This window comes from Labeo rohita, chromosome 13 (assembly GCF_022985175.1).
Source record: "Labeo rohita strain BAU-BD-2019 chromosome 13, IGBB_LRoh.1.0, whole genome shotgun sequence".
Taxonomy (NCBI): Eukaryota; Metazoa; Chordata; class Actinopteri; order Cypriniformes; family Cyprinidae; genus Labeo; species Labeo rohita.
Window position 1 is genome coordinate 25,722,714 of NC_066881.1, and position 15,231 is coordinate 25,737,944.

Below are 15,231 nucleotides of genomic sequence, written 5' to 3' on the forward strand. Positions count from 1 at the left end.
ATCCACTGCTCTCTTGTCTCTTCTGAGGCTAGGGCTCTAAATAGTGTTCTGTGCTCATCTGTGCAGCCAGTGACAGAACAGTTAACATGCTTTTCTTAACCTTTTGCCATGGCGTTAGAACTGGTACACCATTGTCACTTGCAAAAACAAAATGATGGTGCGGTAATATTTTAATAAGATCCCCTTCCTACATCATGGGGGAACGAAATCTGAGCAGATCGTTTTTTCACATGCTTGCAGAGAAAGGCTTACCCAAACAAAGTTACTGGGTTGTTGTTCTTCACGTTTTCTGGGTTGTTAGATGTACCTGATTATAGCACTTAAACACAGAAAAAGTCTGCTTTAAACTCATAAAATATGTCTATTCAACATTGAACAATCATTGGATTCCTTAACTTGTGACACATTTGTAGTCTACAGCTATAAGTACCAACATGATGATGGAAGAGTGTCCTACCCTCTTTGTTTTATCTTCTCCAGTCCCGTTGGTAAAGAAAATACATATATTCAATACTCATGCACAAGCCCAGTAATATGAGGCAGTGCTATTTCTCCAAGTCTCTAAAATGAAACCTAATTTCCTAGGATGCAAACCTGAGCAGCAGATGATGTATGCTGGGAGCAAAAACAAACTGGTACAGACGGTTGAACTGACCAAGGTGAGTTTGAACTAACACAGCTAACCTTACACACAAGTGAAGCATTTAAAGCAATTTTAGTGTGTCTGAATCTGCTTTTTCTCAGGTGTTTGAGATCAGGAACACTGAAGACCTGACAGAGGAGTGGCTCCGGGAGAAACTGGGCTTCTTCCGCTAAGAACGGACCGAACAAGCTAACACTCGTGTTTAAAGAGTGACCGAGATGGGACCATCACCTCCAAACGGAGAGAATACCATAGTCCATCTGATACTGTCTGTTTGTGTATGTTTGAATGCTTCTGCCCAAACTCTAAACCCGCCTGTACCAGTTTAAGATGACAGCAATTTGAGGTGCAAAGAAAAGATAATGTGAAAGTAAATTCCACAAATACCTTGAACTATTCCTTGGATTTTTAGAATCATTCCGCTCTCGTCCCTGAGTAGTAATGTACTGCATGTACTGGCCTGCAAAGTTGGTCCAATCTTACTGCAATGATAGTTGGGTGACATGTTGCAATATAATGTCAGCTATCCTTCATGATAGATGACATAGCAACATGTTAAAACTCTATTATATGGCATGTTTTGCCAGTTTTGGTGTAAAATCACATAAGTCTTCACGTAAAGCCCTAATAAGGGCCAAACATTTTCTTCCTTCATAATGCATTTTCTACCTGTAATTTGACCACACATGAATTATTTTGTTTTGTTATCTGTTGAACTGCAATGGTAGGTGAGGTCAGAAATCTTTTTTCAAAGCGTTTGCTTACTGTTTCTGGCCTGTTGTCTTGAGTGTCATAAATTCATTCTTTTTTGCCTTTTTAAATCTGTGCTCACAGCCTGATAAACAAATTTCCACTAAAGAATCTGTGAGGACAATTGGGTGAAAGTTCTGGGTCTAATTTTTCTTGATTTAGTGTTTTTGGGAGAGGGGACATAGTATTCGTCACCCAGCTGTCCTTAATCACAGATCTGTCCTACTTTATGGAAATGCGTAGGTTTAGATGTACAGCGGCAGAGATGTGCTATGGTGTTATTGTGCCACAGGCAATCATCTCGTAATGAATTCCTCTGTTAATTATTCAAAATGACTAATTTTCCTGGTGTCACTATTCTTAAGTTTATGCAAAGCATCACTATTTCCATATTTATGTAAAAACAATCTTTCTATTGGCAAAATGTAAACACTGGAAATGTTTAAAGCTTAACAGAGTAATATGAATAGTTTAAGGAAGTGATGATATTATGGTTTTGATAAGTAATACCTCTGCAGATCTCACGTCTTTCAGAATTTGTGAGCTCTAATGTGGGTCAGGCTCATTTCTGTACATCTGTAGAACCCGTAACACCTGTGATTAGTGCCGTTTCCTATTAAACACTGATTGCTCACTTTGGTGGTTTGTATGATGTGGACATCACATGATATGTCCCATACAGTAGTGAACTGTGTATGTGTTTAACATTTAATTTTTAATGACTGAAGATGCTTTTCCTGATCATTTATAACTCAAGTTCTCTCTTGAAAGCAGAAAAATGGTTAACCTTTCAATATGTGTCTCAATTACATTTGTCTGCTGTTTTGAATAATTAAATAGAAGGTTTTTTCCTTTAAAATTTTGACTGTGATTAACTGTTTTTGATTGAAATTCATTGAAATTAATTGTAGTGTGCATCATATGTATTTTCATTTTCTGATACAAAATATAATTATACTGAACATTAACTTGCTAAAAGAGCAAATGTGATTCCATTACAAAGAGACGACGTGATTTAGCCATGCTAATTACCTTGTGGCAAGTCTATTTAATATTCTACAAATGCAGGGTTTGCATTAGCAAACCAATACTGGGTCAATGGCACAACGCAAGTTCTACCCACAGTCATTTTCATGTGGATTTCATCTGAATGGGCTTTATTTATCTAGTCCTTAACAAACATGCATCACCTGATGACCACACATAGTCATTTCATTTTGCCCCAGGAAGTGAAAAATCCCATCAGAAGTTTGCGTGTTTGTTTGTAGTTAGCTTCCTTTACATTTCCATCCTATGTCTGAATATAACTCAGTGAATATTTTATTTTACTAACCACTATAGTAACATGATTAACATTCAAAACAACATGCAGTATGCCATACATCTGCAACTTACTATGAAAAGATGAAGGTTTTAAAGCAGGGGTGCTCAACCCTGTTCCTGGAGATCTACCTTCCTGCAGAGTTCAGCTCCAACCCTGATCAGACACACCTGAACCAACTAATTAGGATCTGAAGGAGCGCTTGATAATTACAGACAGGTGTGTTTGATCAGGGTCGGAACTAAACTCTGCAGTCTGGTAGACTCCGGCAACAGGGTTGGGCACCCCTGTTTTAAAGGGATAGTTCACCCAAAAATGAAAGTTACCCCATGATTTACTCGCCCTCAAGCCATTTTAGGTGTATATGACTTTCTTCTTTCAGACAAATACAATTGGAGTTAAAAAAAAATGTCCTGGCTCTTCCAAGCTTTATAATGGCAGTGAATGGCTGTTGAGATTTTAAAGTCCAATAAAGTGCATCCATCCATCATAAAAAGTACTCCGCACGGCTCAAGGGGTTAATAAAGGCCTTCAGAAGTAAATCAATGCATTTGTATAAAACAAATATCCATATTTTAGACTTTATAAACCGCACTCTCTAGCTCCTGTAAGACATGAAGAATGCAGAAGCGCAGAGGAAAGAGCAAAACATGGTCAAAAATTGGTACAAAACTAAGATTTGTAAAGATTTTTTGAAGGATTTCGATGTAAGCCAAGAGGATACTGGCTTACCTTTGCTGTAAACAAAAGTCATATACACCTAGGATGGCTTGAGGGTGAGTAAATCATGGAGTAATTTTCATTTTTGAATAAACTATCCCATTAAGAGATTTGTGTGATGTCAGTCACATCAGTTGCATTCAGCAGGATCACTTTTTGCTTTATGTTCTTAAAATTAGATAAATGTGTGAATTTCATATAATAAGAATAATATTAGCCTACTTTTGGTAATACATTATTATTACTTTTTTTATATAATTTTATGATTTCACTAAACAGTCATGACTGGATTTGACTGAGGCATGGATAATACATTGCTTAGTTTATAAACTTAGTCAAAAGGATTTAACGTGTTTACAGGCAAAACAAAGGGAGATACAAGAAGATCTCAGGCTTAGCAATTGTGTTTCCATATTCAAACAGATTAAACTTAAATCACTTCTGCATCGGCCCAAATATTGGTCTGTTGCTTACACAAAGGCTATCACATGGCTTCATTAGACTTGGTAAAATAATAATACCCTATTTTTTTAATAAACTATTTTACCGGTACTTTTAGTTTAGGAATAGAGATGCATGTAAATCTTTCAAAACTGTCCTTTTGAGTTCCACATGGGTTTGGAATATAATTATTTTATACTATTATACTATATAATTTTAATCCTAGGGGTTTCCCCTGATCTCGCGTTTTTTCGAGTATCCACGTGACCTCTCCAGTCACGTGACTTACAGCTGTCTCAACGTCACAGCAGTCGTCGGTCTGGATAATTCCACATGAGCGAAAAATGGCGTTCACATTCGCGGCCTTTTGTTATATGCTGGCGCTACTGCTGACAGCGGCGCTTATTTTCTTCGCTATTTGGCATGTAAGTATTTTGATTCAACTTCAACCGAACTGGGGAGACTTTGAGCACAGAGATATTCGGCGGACGGCGACAATAGATAGACACACAGCAGAGTGCGAGACAAACGCGAATGAATGGCACGACACAAGCTGGTGACACCCATTATTATCATCATCATCCGCTATTCTTCCGTTAAACAATTTAACGGCTCCCTCCGTGTATTTAACCGTGTTATCGACACCGTTAGCCACACTTAATTCACGCTATGTTTATCAATTTGTCATATCTGTTAGTGGTGACCACGGGCGGATAGGGCGCGCTCCCGTTTATCTCTCGTTCATGTGTTTACAGATCAGTGATAAATCAGAACTGCTACACAATAACATAAACGCTAATAAATAACAACAACCTGATACAGTTAAGACTTACATACATGAACCTCTCAGTCTGGAGTCACTGGGTCTGTCTGCATTATTTGGGTATTTACATGTTGGCTAGATTTAGACAGAACAGTTGTTTTTTGGTAAAATTGGAGTCACATTTTGAGTTATTTGCGAACAAAACAGCAGCACTGTTCAGATCTCTTAGGCTGATTCATTGCTGCCTGATGCCATTAACCTGTTTTTGAGATAACACTTTCATAATCAGCATCACATTTCTGCCTAAAATGCCAGATGCATTCAAATGCAGACAAATGTCACAACAGTGACAGGAATGTTGATTTCCACCCTTATTTTTCCCACAATTAAGGAAAATCTGTGGTAAGAAATTAGATTTTAGAATTTATGAATTAATTTATGACTATAATATGACTAATCATTAGTAAATAATTATAATCTGAATGATTCAGGCATAATGGATAATACACTGCATATGCTCTAAATTTGGGATGGATCGAAAAGACAAAGAAAGAGAAATGCATAAAGATCTCTCGTTTCTCTATTAAAGCAGTTTAAATTTATATCACGTCTCCTGGATCACAAATCTCATAAAATATTAAGCTTTTCAAGCTTTTAAGTTTGCACTTCACCTTTGTCAGAATTTTATAATGTGTTCATAAATGAATATTCATTTTATATTCATTTCAGCACAGAAATACCCTACCAGTCAAAAGATTTTAATTTTTTTTTAAATAAGCCTCTTCTGCTCACCAAGCCTGCATTTATTTGATCCAAAATACAGCAAGAACAGTAATGTTGTGAGGAGTTTTTACTATTTAAAAGAACTGCTTTCTGTTTTAATATATTTTAAAATGTAATTTATTCCTGTGATCAAAACTAAATTTTCTGCATCATTACTCCAGTCTTCAGTGTCACATGATCCTTTGGGAATCATTCTAATATGCTGATTTTCTGTTTAAGAAACTTATTACTATTATCATCATCATTATCAATATTTAAAACGGTTGAGTACTTTGTTTTCAGGATTCTTTGATAGAAATAGAAAGATCCAAAGATCAGCATTTATCTGAAGTTTTCATAACAATATACACTATACCATTGAAAAGCTTGGAGTCAGTATAATTTTTTTAATTTGAAATTATAGAAATTAATACTTTTATTTAGTAAGTATGCTTTAAATTGATTAAAAGTGATGATAAAGACATTTATAATGTCTAAATAAAGATTTCTATTTCAGATAAATGCTGTTCTTCTGATCTTTCTATTAATCAAAAAACCCTGAAAAAATTCAACTCAGCTGTTTCAACAATGTTTTTTGAGCAGCAAATGAGAATATTAGAATGATTTCTGAAGGATCATGTGACTGGAGTAATGATGCTAAAAATTCAGCTTTGAAATCACAGGAATAAATTACATTTTAAAATATATTCAAATAGAAAACAGTTGTTTTAAACAGTATAAATATTTCACAGTTTTTGCTGTACTTTGGATCAAATAAATGCAAGCTTAGTGAGCCTTACTGTTTTAAAACTTTTGACTATTAGTGTAATTCTGATGTTTAAAAAAATGATGATTCTTAAAGAATAACGTGTTCCTGACATATAATAATGTAGGAAGTGATTCCATTGATCATGCTTTTGTCCTGCCTGTTTTTCAGATAATTGCGTTTGATGAGCTGAAGACTGACTATAAGAATCCTATAGACCAATGTAACACGTTAAACCCGGTAAGTGAGAGGTTTTTGGAGAGATGGCGTGTGATGCATGCATTCCTGTTTCTTCTCTTCTATCTCAACACTGTTCTGCTAATCGATGAAATCATCTGCAGTGAATGTTGCTTTCCAACACTAACACTACTTTGGTTCGATTTTTCTGATTTGCATTTTGTGTCTTATTTTCTTAATATTTGCTTTTTACCCTTTTTCTCCGATTGGCTCAAAGACAGTTGACAGGGTGAAAAAAATTAAAAGGGTCAGGCTTGCTCTGAAGGTTGGTACAAGAATTCAGCTTAAGATCAGTAACAGTCTCTCTGTGTGCACGAGCGGAGTGTTTACAAATGTCTTTTCAGTTAACTAACACCTCATAAATGTAGCCAAGCAGAGAGACAGGACCTGGATTATGCCAACTAGACAGCTTGATATCAGAGGTTGTCTTTGGTGCAAACGCCATCACATCTGCCGTATGAACAAAACCCAGATTGCTCCTTTAGGGTTGCTCACGTTTTAGTCTGTTACTGTGGGTTTGGGCACCGGCACAGATGTCATCTGCACAGGTGTTGATTTGAGTGTAGGAAAGACGGTGGTTTACAGGGAAAAGTGTTAACTGAAAAGACTTGCAAATGCTCAGAACATGCATGTGCCGTTCTGTCCCTCCCTCCGTTTGCTCTTTACCCAGAGCGACTAACTCCATTTACGTCTCGCTTAGAAAGTGTATTTCTAAAATTGGCTCCGCTGTAAAACAATCGCACCATTAAGATCATGCAGAAGAAGTGCACTTGTGTGATGGATGAGATTAATGATGAGCGGGTGTAGTATCTTTGGTGCACATTAATTTAGATTTAAGCAGTAGTATCCATTAGAAAGGGGTATTTCTGGTTGCAAGTGTCCGATCATTCTCAGAAGTAAATGCATAATGAGTTCTGAGGCCATTTTACATATTTATGTTCTTCATAATCGCCATTGACGGTTTGAAATTATTTCTTTACAATGTGTTTGTGTTGGGCAAAAGCAGAATACACACACTTTCTCTCTTTTTGCATGGGCTTCATGTGTCGTCTCTACATTTACCGGTTATGATCAGGCATGGCAGGAGCAGCCTGGGGTCCTAGTAGCTGCTCCCTCCCTTAGCATGGCTGCTGTTCTCACTCTGCCTGGCATTGTATCCCTGTGACAAAACACGATCCTGCCTCTGTTCCCATATCTTTGTTTGTGGGCCGAGGGATTGGGGTGTAGATAATGTCGACGCATCTGTTTTTTGCAGTAATTTACTAATGGCCAGATGTTCTATTTGCCTAATAAAATGAAACTCGATATTTAACTACATCTAAAGCAGATGGGGTACAGTATGCTCTTTACAAACCTCAGCAGCTTTAGGATATGATAGATGCCCTGTTACAGAGGTTATTGAGCAGAGATGATTGGCAGGAGGGAAATCCTCTGGATGGGTTGAATTTTGAACTTGATGTGATAAGTTCTTAAATGGATCAAAAGATTCTAAATTTTTGAATTCTTCACATACTATTTAGATGAGCAGATTTGGCATTACATTACTTGCTCACCAATGGGTCCTCTGCAGTGAATGGGTGCCGTCAAAATGAGAGTTCAAACTGCCGATTAAAAACAACAATCCACTAGTAATTCACACGACTCCTCAGTCCGACAATTAATGTCAAAAAGCTGTGTGTTTGTAATAAATCTGTTACTTGTGGATTATAGTAATGTTTTTATCAGCTGTTTGGACACTAATTCTGATGGCACCCATTTACTGCAGAGGATCCACTGGTGAGCAAGTGATGCAATATTACATTTCTCAGAATTTGTTCTGGTGAACAAACAAATTCATGTACATGTGTGGCCCAAGCGTGAGCATATTTTCATTTTTGGGTGAATTATTCCTTTAAATAATCATTTATGACAATTATTCTGAGCAGATCTTGCTCTTTTGAGGTTTAGAGAGACTTAGATGTACTTGAGCAGATTAGTAAGTACTAGACCTCATGGGATGGGGGTAATACGAATGATTCTTACACCTGATTGGCTAGACTTGGGGCCCAGGCTTCAGGCGCAATAGAACTCTAGTCTCTGAGATTGATCTGTGAATATGTGTTGTCTTCTGACCATATGTTATTTGGCTTCCTCAGCTCGTCTTGCCGGAGTACCTCATCCATGTGTTCTTCTGTGTAATGTTCCTGTGTGCCGCAGAATGGCTGACTCTTGGACTCAACATGCCCCTGCTGGCCTATCACGTCTGGAGGTGGGTGGGGCCTTCAGCCCTAAATGAATCAGAGAGACCACACATTTCATATATGTTGCTATATATCAAACACCACAGCAAATGTGTCAAGCTAGTTTCTCTAAAGTTAATAAGTAATTAGTCAACACTGCGTCTTGCTCAAAGTGCAACGTTTAAGTGTGTGTTTGTGTGCAGGTATATGAGCCGCCCTGTGATGAGTGGACCTGGATTGTATGACCCCACTACAATAATGAACGCAGATATTCTGGCATACTGTCAGAAGGAGGGCTGGTGCAAACTTGCATTCTACCTTCTCTCATTCTTCTACTATCTTTATGGGTATGTAGACTTTAAAATTAAATAATAAACAATTATGATTAATTTTATATACACTTCGATTCAAAAGTTTGAGGTCAATAAGTTTGTTTTTCCCTTAAAAAAATAACTTTTATTCAGCATGATACAATAAATTGATCAAAAGTGGCAGTAAAGACATTGAAACAATCTTTTGTAACATTTTAAATCTTTTGAATGCAGTTCTTCAAAAATTTTAAGCAGCAAGTTTTTATCATTGATAATAAGTAGAAGTGTTTCTTGAGAATTAAATCAGCATATTAGAATGATTTCTAAAGGATCATGTGGCACTGAAGGGTGAAGTAATTATGAAAATTATGGAAGCCCATATCTGCCACTGTATAAAAAATAAAGGTAATTGCAACTTCACAACTATGGCTTTATAGCAACTGTGAGTTTACATATCGCAGTTCTGACTTTTTTTTCTCAGAATTGTGTGACGTAAACTTGTGATTCTGAGAACAAATCAGTCTCTTTTTTCTCATCAGAACTGGACTTTATAACTCGCAATTGTGGAGGAAAAAAAGTCAGAATTGTGGGGTACAAACTCATTTTCAACAAATAATTGCAGAATTGCAAGATAGTCAGAATTGCCAGTTAATATCTTGCAATTCTGATTTTCTTGCAATTGAGTTTTTATATCCCACAATTTTGAGAAAGTCAGAACTGCAAGATATAAACTTTTTATCTTGCATTTATATCTTGCAATTTTGACTTTATTTCTCTTTGTTGCAAGTTTATATCCCACAATTCTGAGAACAAAGTCAATTGCGAGATATAAACTTACTTGTAAGAAATAAAGTCAGAATTGCAAGATATAAACTCGCAATTGCGAGAAAGTCAGAATTGCCAGTTCATATCCTGCAACTGACTTTATTTCTCACAATTGCGAGTTGATATCCCACAGTTCTGAGAAAAAAAAGTTAAGAACTGTGAGATGTAAACTTGCAATTGTGAGAAGTCAGAATTGCACAATATAAACTCGCAATTGTGAGAAAAAGGTCAGAACTGCAGGATATGAACTCGCAAATATGACTTTCTCCTAATTGCAAGTATATATATCCCAAAAGTCGCGCTGCGCTGCAACAGCTAAAGTCTGTCTACACTGGACATAACCGTTGCAAATCATTTAACCTTTGTGTGAGCACGTCATAAATAGAATGCAGTTGCAGTTTACTGTCGAGGATTTGTCGTGCTGTGCCGCATCCCGTGTAGATGGAACCAATGGTTATAAATGGGTTCTACTGTGTTTTGTAGCGTCGTGCTGCGCGGCTTGCGTTTGGTGTAGACACGGTGTTAGAGAATGTATGCGTTACCAATATACCAAACCATCAGTTTATATTTTAATAAACACTTGTTGATAGTCTAAACATCAGAAAAATATCAGTCTGTGGACAAGTTTTCTATGGTAAAAAAGGGAAATAATCATGCATTATGGATGTGCCAAAAATGACAGTTTTTGAGAGACTTTGTAGGATTTCTGCGAAATAAAATGCACAAACCAGACGCAATAATACCCAACAAATAGAGAAGCAATGGCTTTTCACAGAACATATAATTGTTACTTAATTTAAATTTTGATGTGTCTATTTATGAGGAAATATGTACTGTTATAGATGTGACAGACCTAAAAAAGGCACTTACCAGACTATGGAAAATCATGCACTAAAAATAAAATAATGCTTTAAAAGCTTGAAGGGAGACCTCACATGAATATTTGAACCACCAAATGTTGACATCTGTGCTGTCAGTTTAGTAAAAACCTTTGGTAAATCTTTATTTTTTTTATTGTAAGTTTGACCTTTGCATGGAATGACCCCAAGCTTTTTTTTATTTATCATTATTATTCAGCACTGGAAACGGGTTTCCATAGAAAATATAGCTTTGTCATCATAGAAGTCTATGCATCTATGTATCCATCTATCCATCTATAGTGTTGTTTCATCTGAAACCCTATAGCTTATGTTTGTCTCTGGTGTTTATATTACAGAATGATCTATGTTTTGGTGAGCTCCTAAACCGGATACAGCTGGAAAGCGTATATGGAAGCGTTTGAGATGCTGATTTTAAAACCCAGATGGAGCTGAATTTGGACTCGGCCATCTCTCTCAGTTCTGCCTGGCTGTTTCAAAAGGACATTGACTTTATTTACTCCTCATTGGCCAAGAACGAACCAGGACAAAAGCAGCCTGCACAACTCCAGAACCACACATGCAAAAATAAATGATTCTTCAGTACAACCTGTTTAGACTTACACACACACACATACATATGAACGCCACACCAATGCCAAAGCACTTCACACACTGAAAGCATCAGTAGATGAGATGAAACAGTTTACATAGACCAGATTGCATCCAAAGCAGAGGCACAAGGACTTCAACACTATACCACTGAGGGATATGTGCAAAGATTTTACTCTTAGTTTTTCAAACTGTGGGACAAAATATAGATCTTGATTGTAGCATTTTTACAGACTTATTTTATCTTAACTATATTACTGCCTTGTAGCTCAGTCAGTTCTTTAATTTGTCCTTCAGAGTCATGAGCTGCTTTGGTGGTTCATGATCTTTCAGGTCCATGTTTTTGAGCTCATGCTGGTGGTCTGCTTCATGTTGATGGCTCTTATCAGATGAATGCTCCATTTCAAGTGTGTTGAAACCACAGTTTACTGTCTTGGTAGCAAATGAGGACTGATGCTTTCAGTGTGTTGAAGGCTTTATTTCGCTCATACACCCTGGAAATACTCCACATGTACTTTTTTTTTTGCTTTTAAATTTTTTTTGTGTGCATTTTGTATTTCTAAGTGTAATTGTTTTCCAATTTTGTTTTACTTCCTTCCGTTTTTGTGAGATGAGTGTGGACACTATTTTGGTTTGTTGCTGGCATGTACTCAGTGTGCCAAGATGCCTTTTTTTTTTTTTTTTTTTTTTTTTTAAATAGTCTGTCAGTAATCACAGACTGAGGATTCAGTCCTGAGATTATGCTGTAGAGTTTGCATTTTGATTGAGAGCAGAGCTGTGTGAAAGGATTCACCACCACAGCGACAGTTGTTTGTAATCACCAAGCTGGACCACCAAGGTGATATTCAGTGTAATAGGTAATAGGTTATTTTTGATTTCCGTATTTGATTTTTCCCTGTGATTGTTTTAGATTTTATTTTGCTTTTTTCCCCCGTGTGTGTGAATCCAGTTTGATGTGTGTTTGAATGTTATAAAGTCTTGCAAGAGCTGTAGTAACTTTTTTTCCCCTCTTTCTTTTTGGCTTGTAATATTGCTTTAAAATTCCAAATAAAGCCCCCCATAGACAAATCATGACAAATGCTTGTGGCCTATTTTATGATGGCATTTTGTGTTAACTTAACTTTATTCCATTTGTGACCATGGACCACAAAATGAGATTTATACATCATATGAAAGCTTAATAAATAAACTTTCTATTGATGTATGGTTTGTTAGGATAGGACAATATTTGGCCGAGATATAACTAATTGAAAATCTGCAATCTGAGGGTGCTCAGATCTATCTGAGAAAATAGCCTTAAAAGTTGTCCAAATGAAGTTCTTCATAATGAATATTACTAATCAAAAATTAAGTTTTAATATATTTACAGCAGGAATTTTACAAAATATTTTCATGGAACATGATCTTTACTTAATATCCTCAAGATTTTTGCCATAAAAGAAAAATCTATAATTTTGACCCATACAACGTATTTTTGGCTAATGCTACAAATATACCCCAGTGACTGGTTTTGTGGTCCAGGGTCACATTTAGTTAAAGTATGAATGGTGAAAATGGGTTTGGTTTTAACTGGAAAAAAAGGAAAAGTAATTCTTTTTTTTATTAATATGATTGTTTTATGAATAATAATATTGCTAATGTTGTGACATCTAATACTACAAAAAAAAAAAAAAAACAGCTCTGAGCTATATTAATCATACTTAATCATAAAGTATCATGTGGCAAACTTGAAATATATCCACCCAATTTTTTTTTTTTTTTTTTCTGTAAGAGTGGCTGTGGCCATTTGTAAATTTTTTGGTTCTGGCTTTCAGTCTCATCCGTGTCCAGCTATTTTTGGCTGTACAAACAGCTTGTTTTGCTGCTTGATATTGCAAATTGGTGTCTTACCATAAGTATTATCTTAATTATGAAAACTGGTTTGTAGTGCAAACAGTTTTACCCTTTACTGCACATTGTTGTTATTCTGGTTATTTGCCTATAGTGGCTAATGAACCGGAAGTCTCGCCCATATGCAAACTTCTGCATTGAAGAATAAGGTGGATATTTTTTTTTCCATCATTCAGTAGCACCAAGGTTTGGTTCTTGTTACCATGGTTAACTTGATAGGAAATTATTGCAAAACAGAGATATTATTATTTAGACACTAATACTTAATAATGACCACTTTAATAGGAAAGAATTGCCAAGAATTATTGCCAACAGCTGCATAATGACTTAATCCACTATCCAAATTACCTCACTCACATAAGCAACATATGGTCTCCCTCCCAGACACAAAAATAAACATTACTCTCAGTTTGACCAGCTGGCCAAGATTAATGTAGACAACATCTTGTTTCTTGTTTAAGCATTAGACGATACTGAGAAACATGGTTGATATTTGAAGTCGACACCCAAACAAACACACCTCCCTTCATTTCTGGGCCTCCCTAATTCACCAACACGCTACTAACGCCAAGCTCATTAAGACAACTCAGCAGTGTCTGCCGAAATTAATGTTTTTATCATATTGATGTATTACACCCAAAAATGTTTAGGTTTTGGCACTATAGCAAATATTCCAACAGCATGTCTTGCTTTTGTGAAATATTACAAATGTTACTCACGTATCGAAATCAACACAAATCAACCTCGGCGTCCGTTTTCGACTTCCCGCTCTCTAACGTCTCTCCAGCGTCGTAAAGTTTTCCCTATTTTAGCGCGGGTCCCAAAGTTTGCCTAATTGTAAGCCTTATTTTTCCACTGAAATTCCTGACATTTTTCTTTTGGTAATGTCTCAGCCATCTCTCTTTGTACACACGCTAGTTAAACCTCGCGCTTTTGCTCTACCTCCATGGTTCCCGCCAGATTTTCACAACAAAACCCGTGCAATTGACCGTTCGCAAAAAGCTTGATTGACAGGCGATCTGACCAATCATAACGCCGAATCCGCCCTCATGTCCGACAAACACATCAGACAGGAGAGCCCTGTGTCCCAGTGTGCATACTACCCACCCTATCTGCCCTAAATAGTATTGAAAATTACAACTATTACACAGAATTTAGAATGGATAGTATGCACACTGGGATGCAGGCTTTATTAACATACTTAAACTTCAAAAATATTTTGTATTGACATCTTTCCACAGTTAAAATAAACAATAAAATACTGAGGCAATACAATATCTGTCACTACACATTAAAGAGACACAAAACGGTATTTATAGTTTGAATTTCTTAAAAAAAACTGACAAAATCTGAAAGCTGAGACCTTGTTTCATACCATAAGTAACCTGCTCTGCTCTCGTCTTTTGGCGTGTTGTCGGTTTACTCTTTGCTCCGGCAATGTATTTTTCATTGCGTGAGAACATGTGTACTGTGAGCTGCATTGTTTGTCAGACATAGCAACAGTAACTAAGGAGGGCAGGTTTTTGACTTGACTGACAGGCGATCTGACCTATCAAAACACTGAATCTGTCATTTTGTCTGCCAAACAAATCAGACGAGAGTAGGTTAACTTCGGTGGAATTAAACTTTAAAAATTCTGTGTTTGATGCCTTTCTGTGGTTGAAATAAAATATGTTCTGATGTTCGTTAATGTTTAATTTGTGCTTTAAGTAAATAAGAAAAGACAATCACTTCATGTGTCCACTGGTCTAATACAGTAACTAAAGAGGGCGGGTCTTCTGGTAAAAATTACATTCTGGGGGGGTAAAATACACATTTTTAGGCAGGATTCTCCTGGTAAAATTTGAACCCAGATGCTAAATATCACATTATTGGGTTCGCTTCAACCTGCGGACATGAAAAACAACCTGCGGCAATAGTATCAAAGTAGCCCAATTCTGCGGTAAAACCGTAAACTTGGCAACAAACACCCCTTATTGTTGACTGGCTAAAATAGTGTTGTGGTGCTCGATCTGATTGGTCTGTTCCACTGTATTTTCCCCCTATTTACACAGCCAGGACTATGTACAAGCACAATTTGTTTCAGCACACACAGAACAGACAGATAGCAAATA

The 15,231-nt window shown here is 36.6% G+C and overlaps 2 protein-coding genes across 3 annotated transcripts in view; both read left to right on the forward strand.

Moving 5' to 3' along the window:
- The window catches only part of gmfb (glia maturation factor, beta), a 373,066-nt gene extending 370,810 nt beyond the window's left edge, over positions 1-2,256 (forward strand). For both annotated transcript variants that reach the window (XM_051126950.1, XM_051126949.1), the window contains exons 5-7: positions 406-488; positions 586-659; positions 745-2,256. In XM_051126950.1, coding sequence (XP_050982907.1) covers positions 406-488; positions 586-659; positions 745-816 — 229 coding nt within the window. In that variant the 3' untranslated portion in view covers positions 817-2,256. The remainder of the gene's footprint in view (positions 1-405; positions 489-585; positions 660-744) is intronic.
- A 1,888-nt stretch (positions 2,257-4,144) lies between these two features.
- Positions 4,145-12,298, forward strand: cnih1 (cornichon family AMPA receptor auxiliary protein 1). Its single transcript, XM_051126743.1, has 5 exons — positions 4,145-4,300; positions 6,338-6,406; positions 8,539-8,651; positions 8,826-8,969; positions 10,975-12,298. The coding sequence occupies exons 1-5, from the start codon at positions 4,220-4,222 to the stop codon at positions 11,000-11,002; spliced, it is 435 nt and encodes a 144-aa protein (XP_050982700.1). The 5' UTR covers positions 4,145-4,219; the 3' UTR covers positions 11,003-12,298.
- The last annotated feature ends 2,933 nt before the right edge of the window (positions 12,299-15,231 follow it).

Excerpts from the sequence above, each read along its gene's own strand:
- cnih1 (XM_051126743.1), top strand. The coding sequence starts at position 4,220 with ATGGCGTTCACATTCGCGGCCTTTTGTTATATGCTGGCGCTACTGCTG. Across the intron at positions 6,407-8,538 it reads AATGTAACACGTTAAACCCG|CTCGTCTTGCCGGAGTACCT; the intron begins GTAAGTGAGAGG and ends TGGCTTCCTCAG. Across the intron at positions 8,652-8,825 it reads CTGGCCTATCACGTCTGGAG|GTATATGAGCCGCCCTGTGA; the intron begins GTGGGTGGGGCC and ends GTTTGTGTGCAG.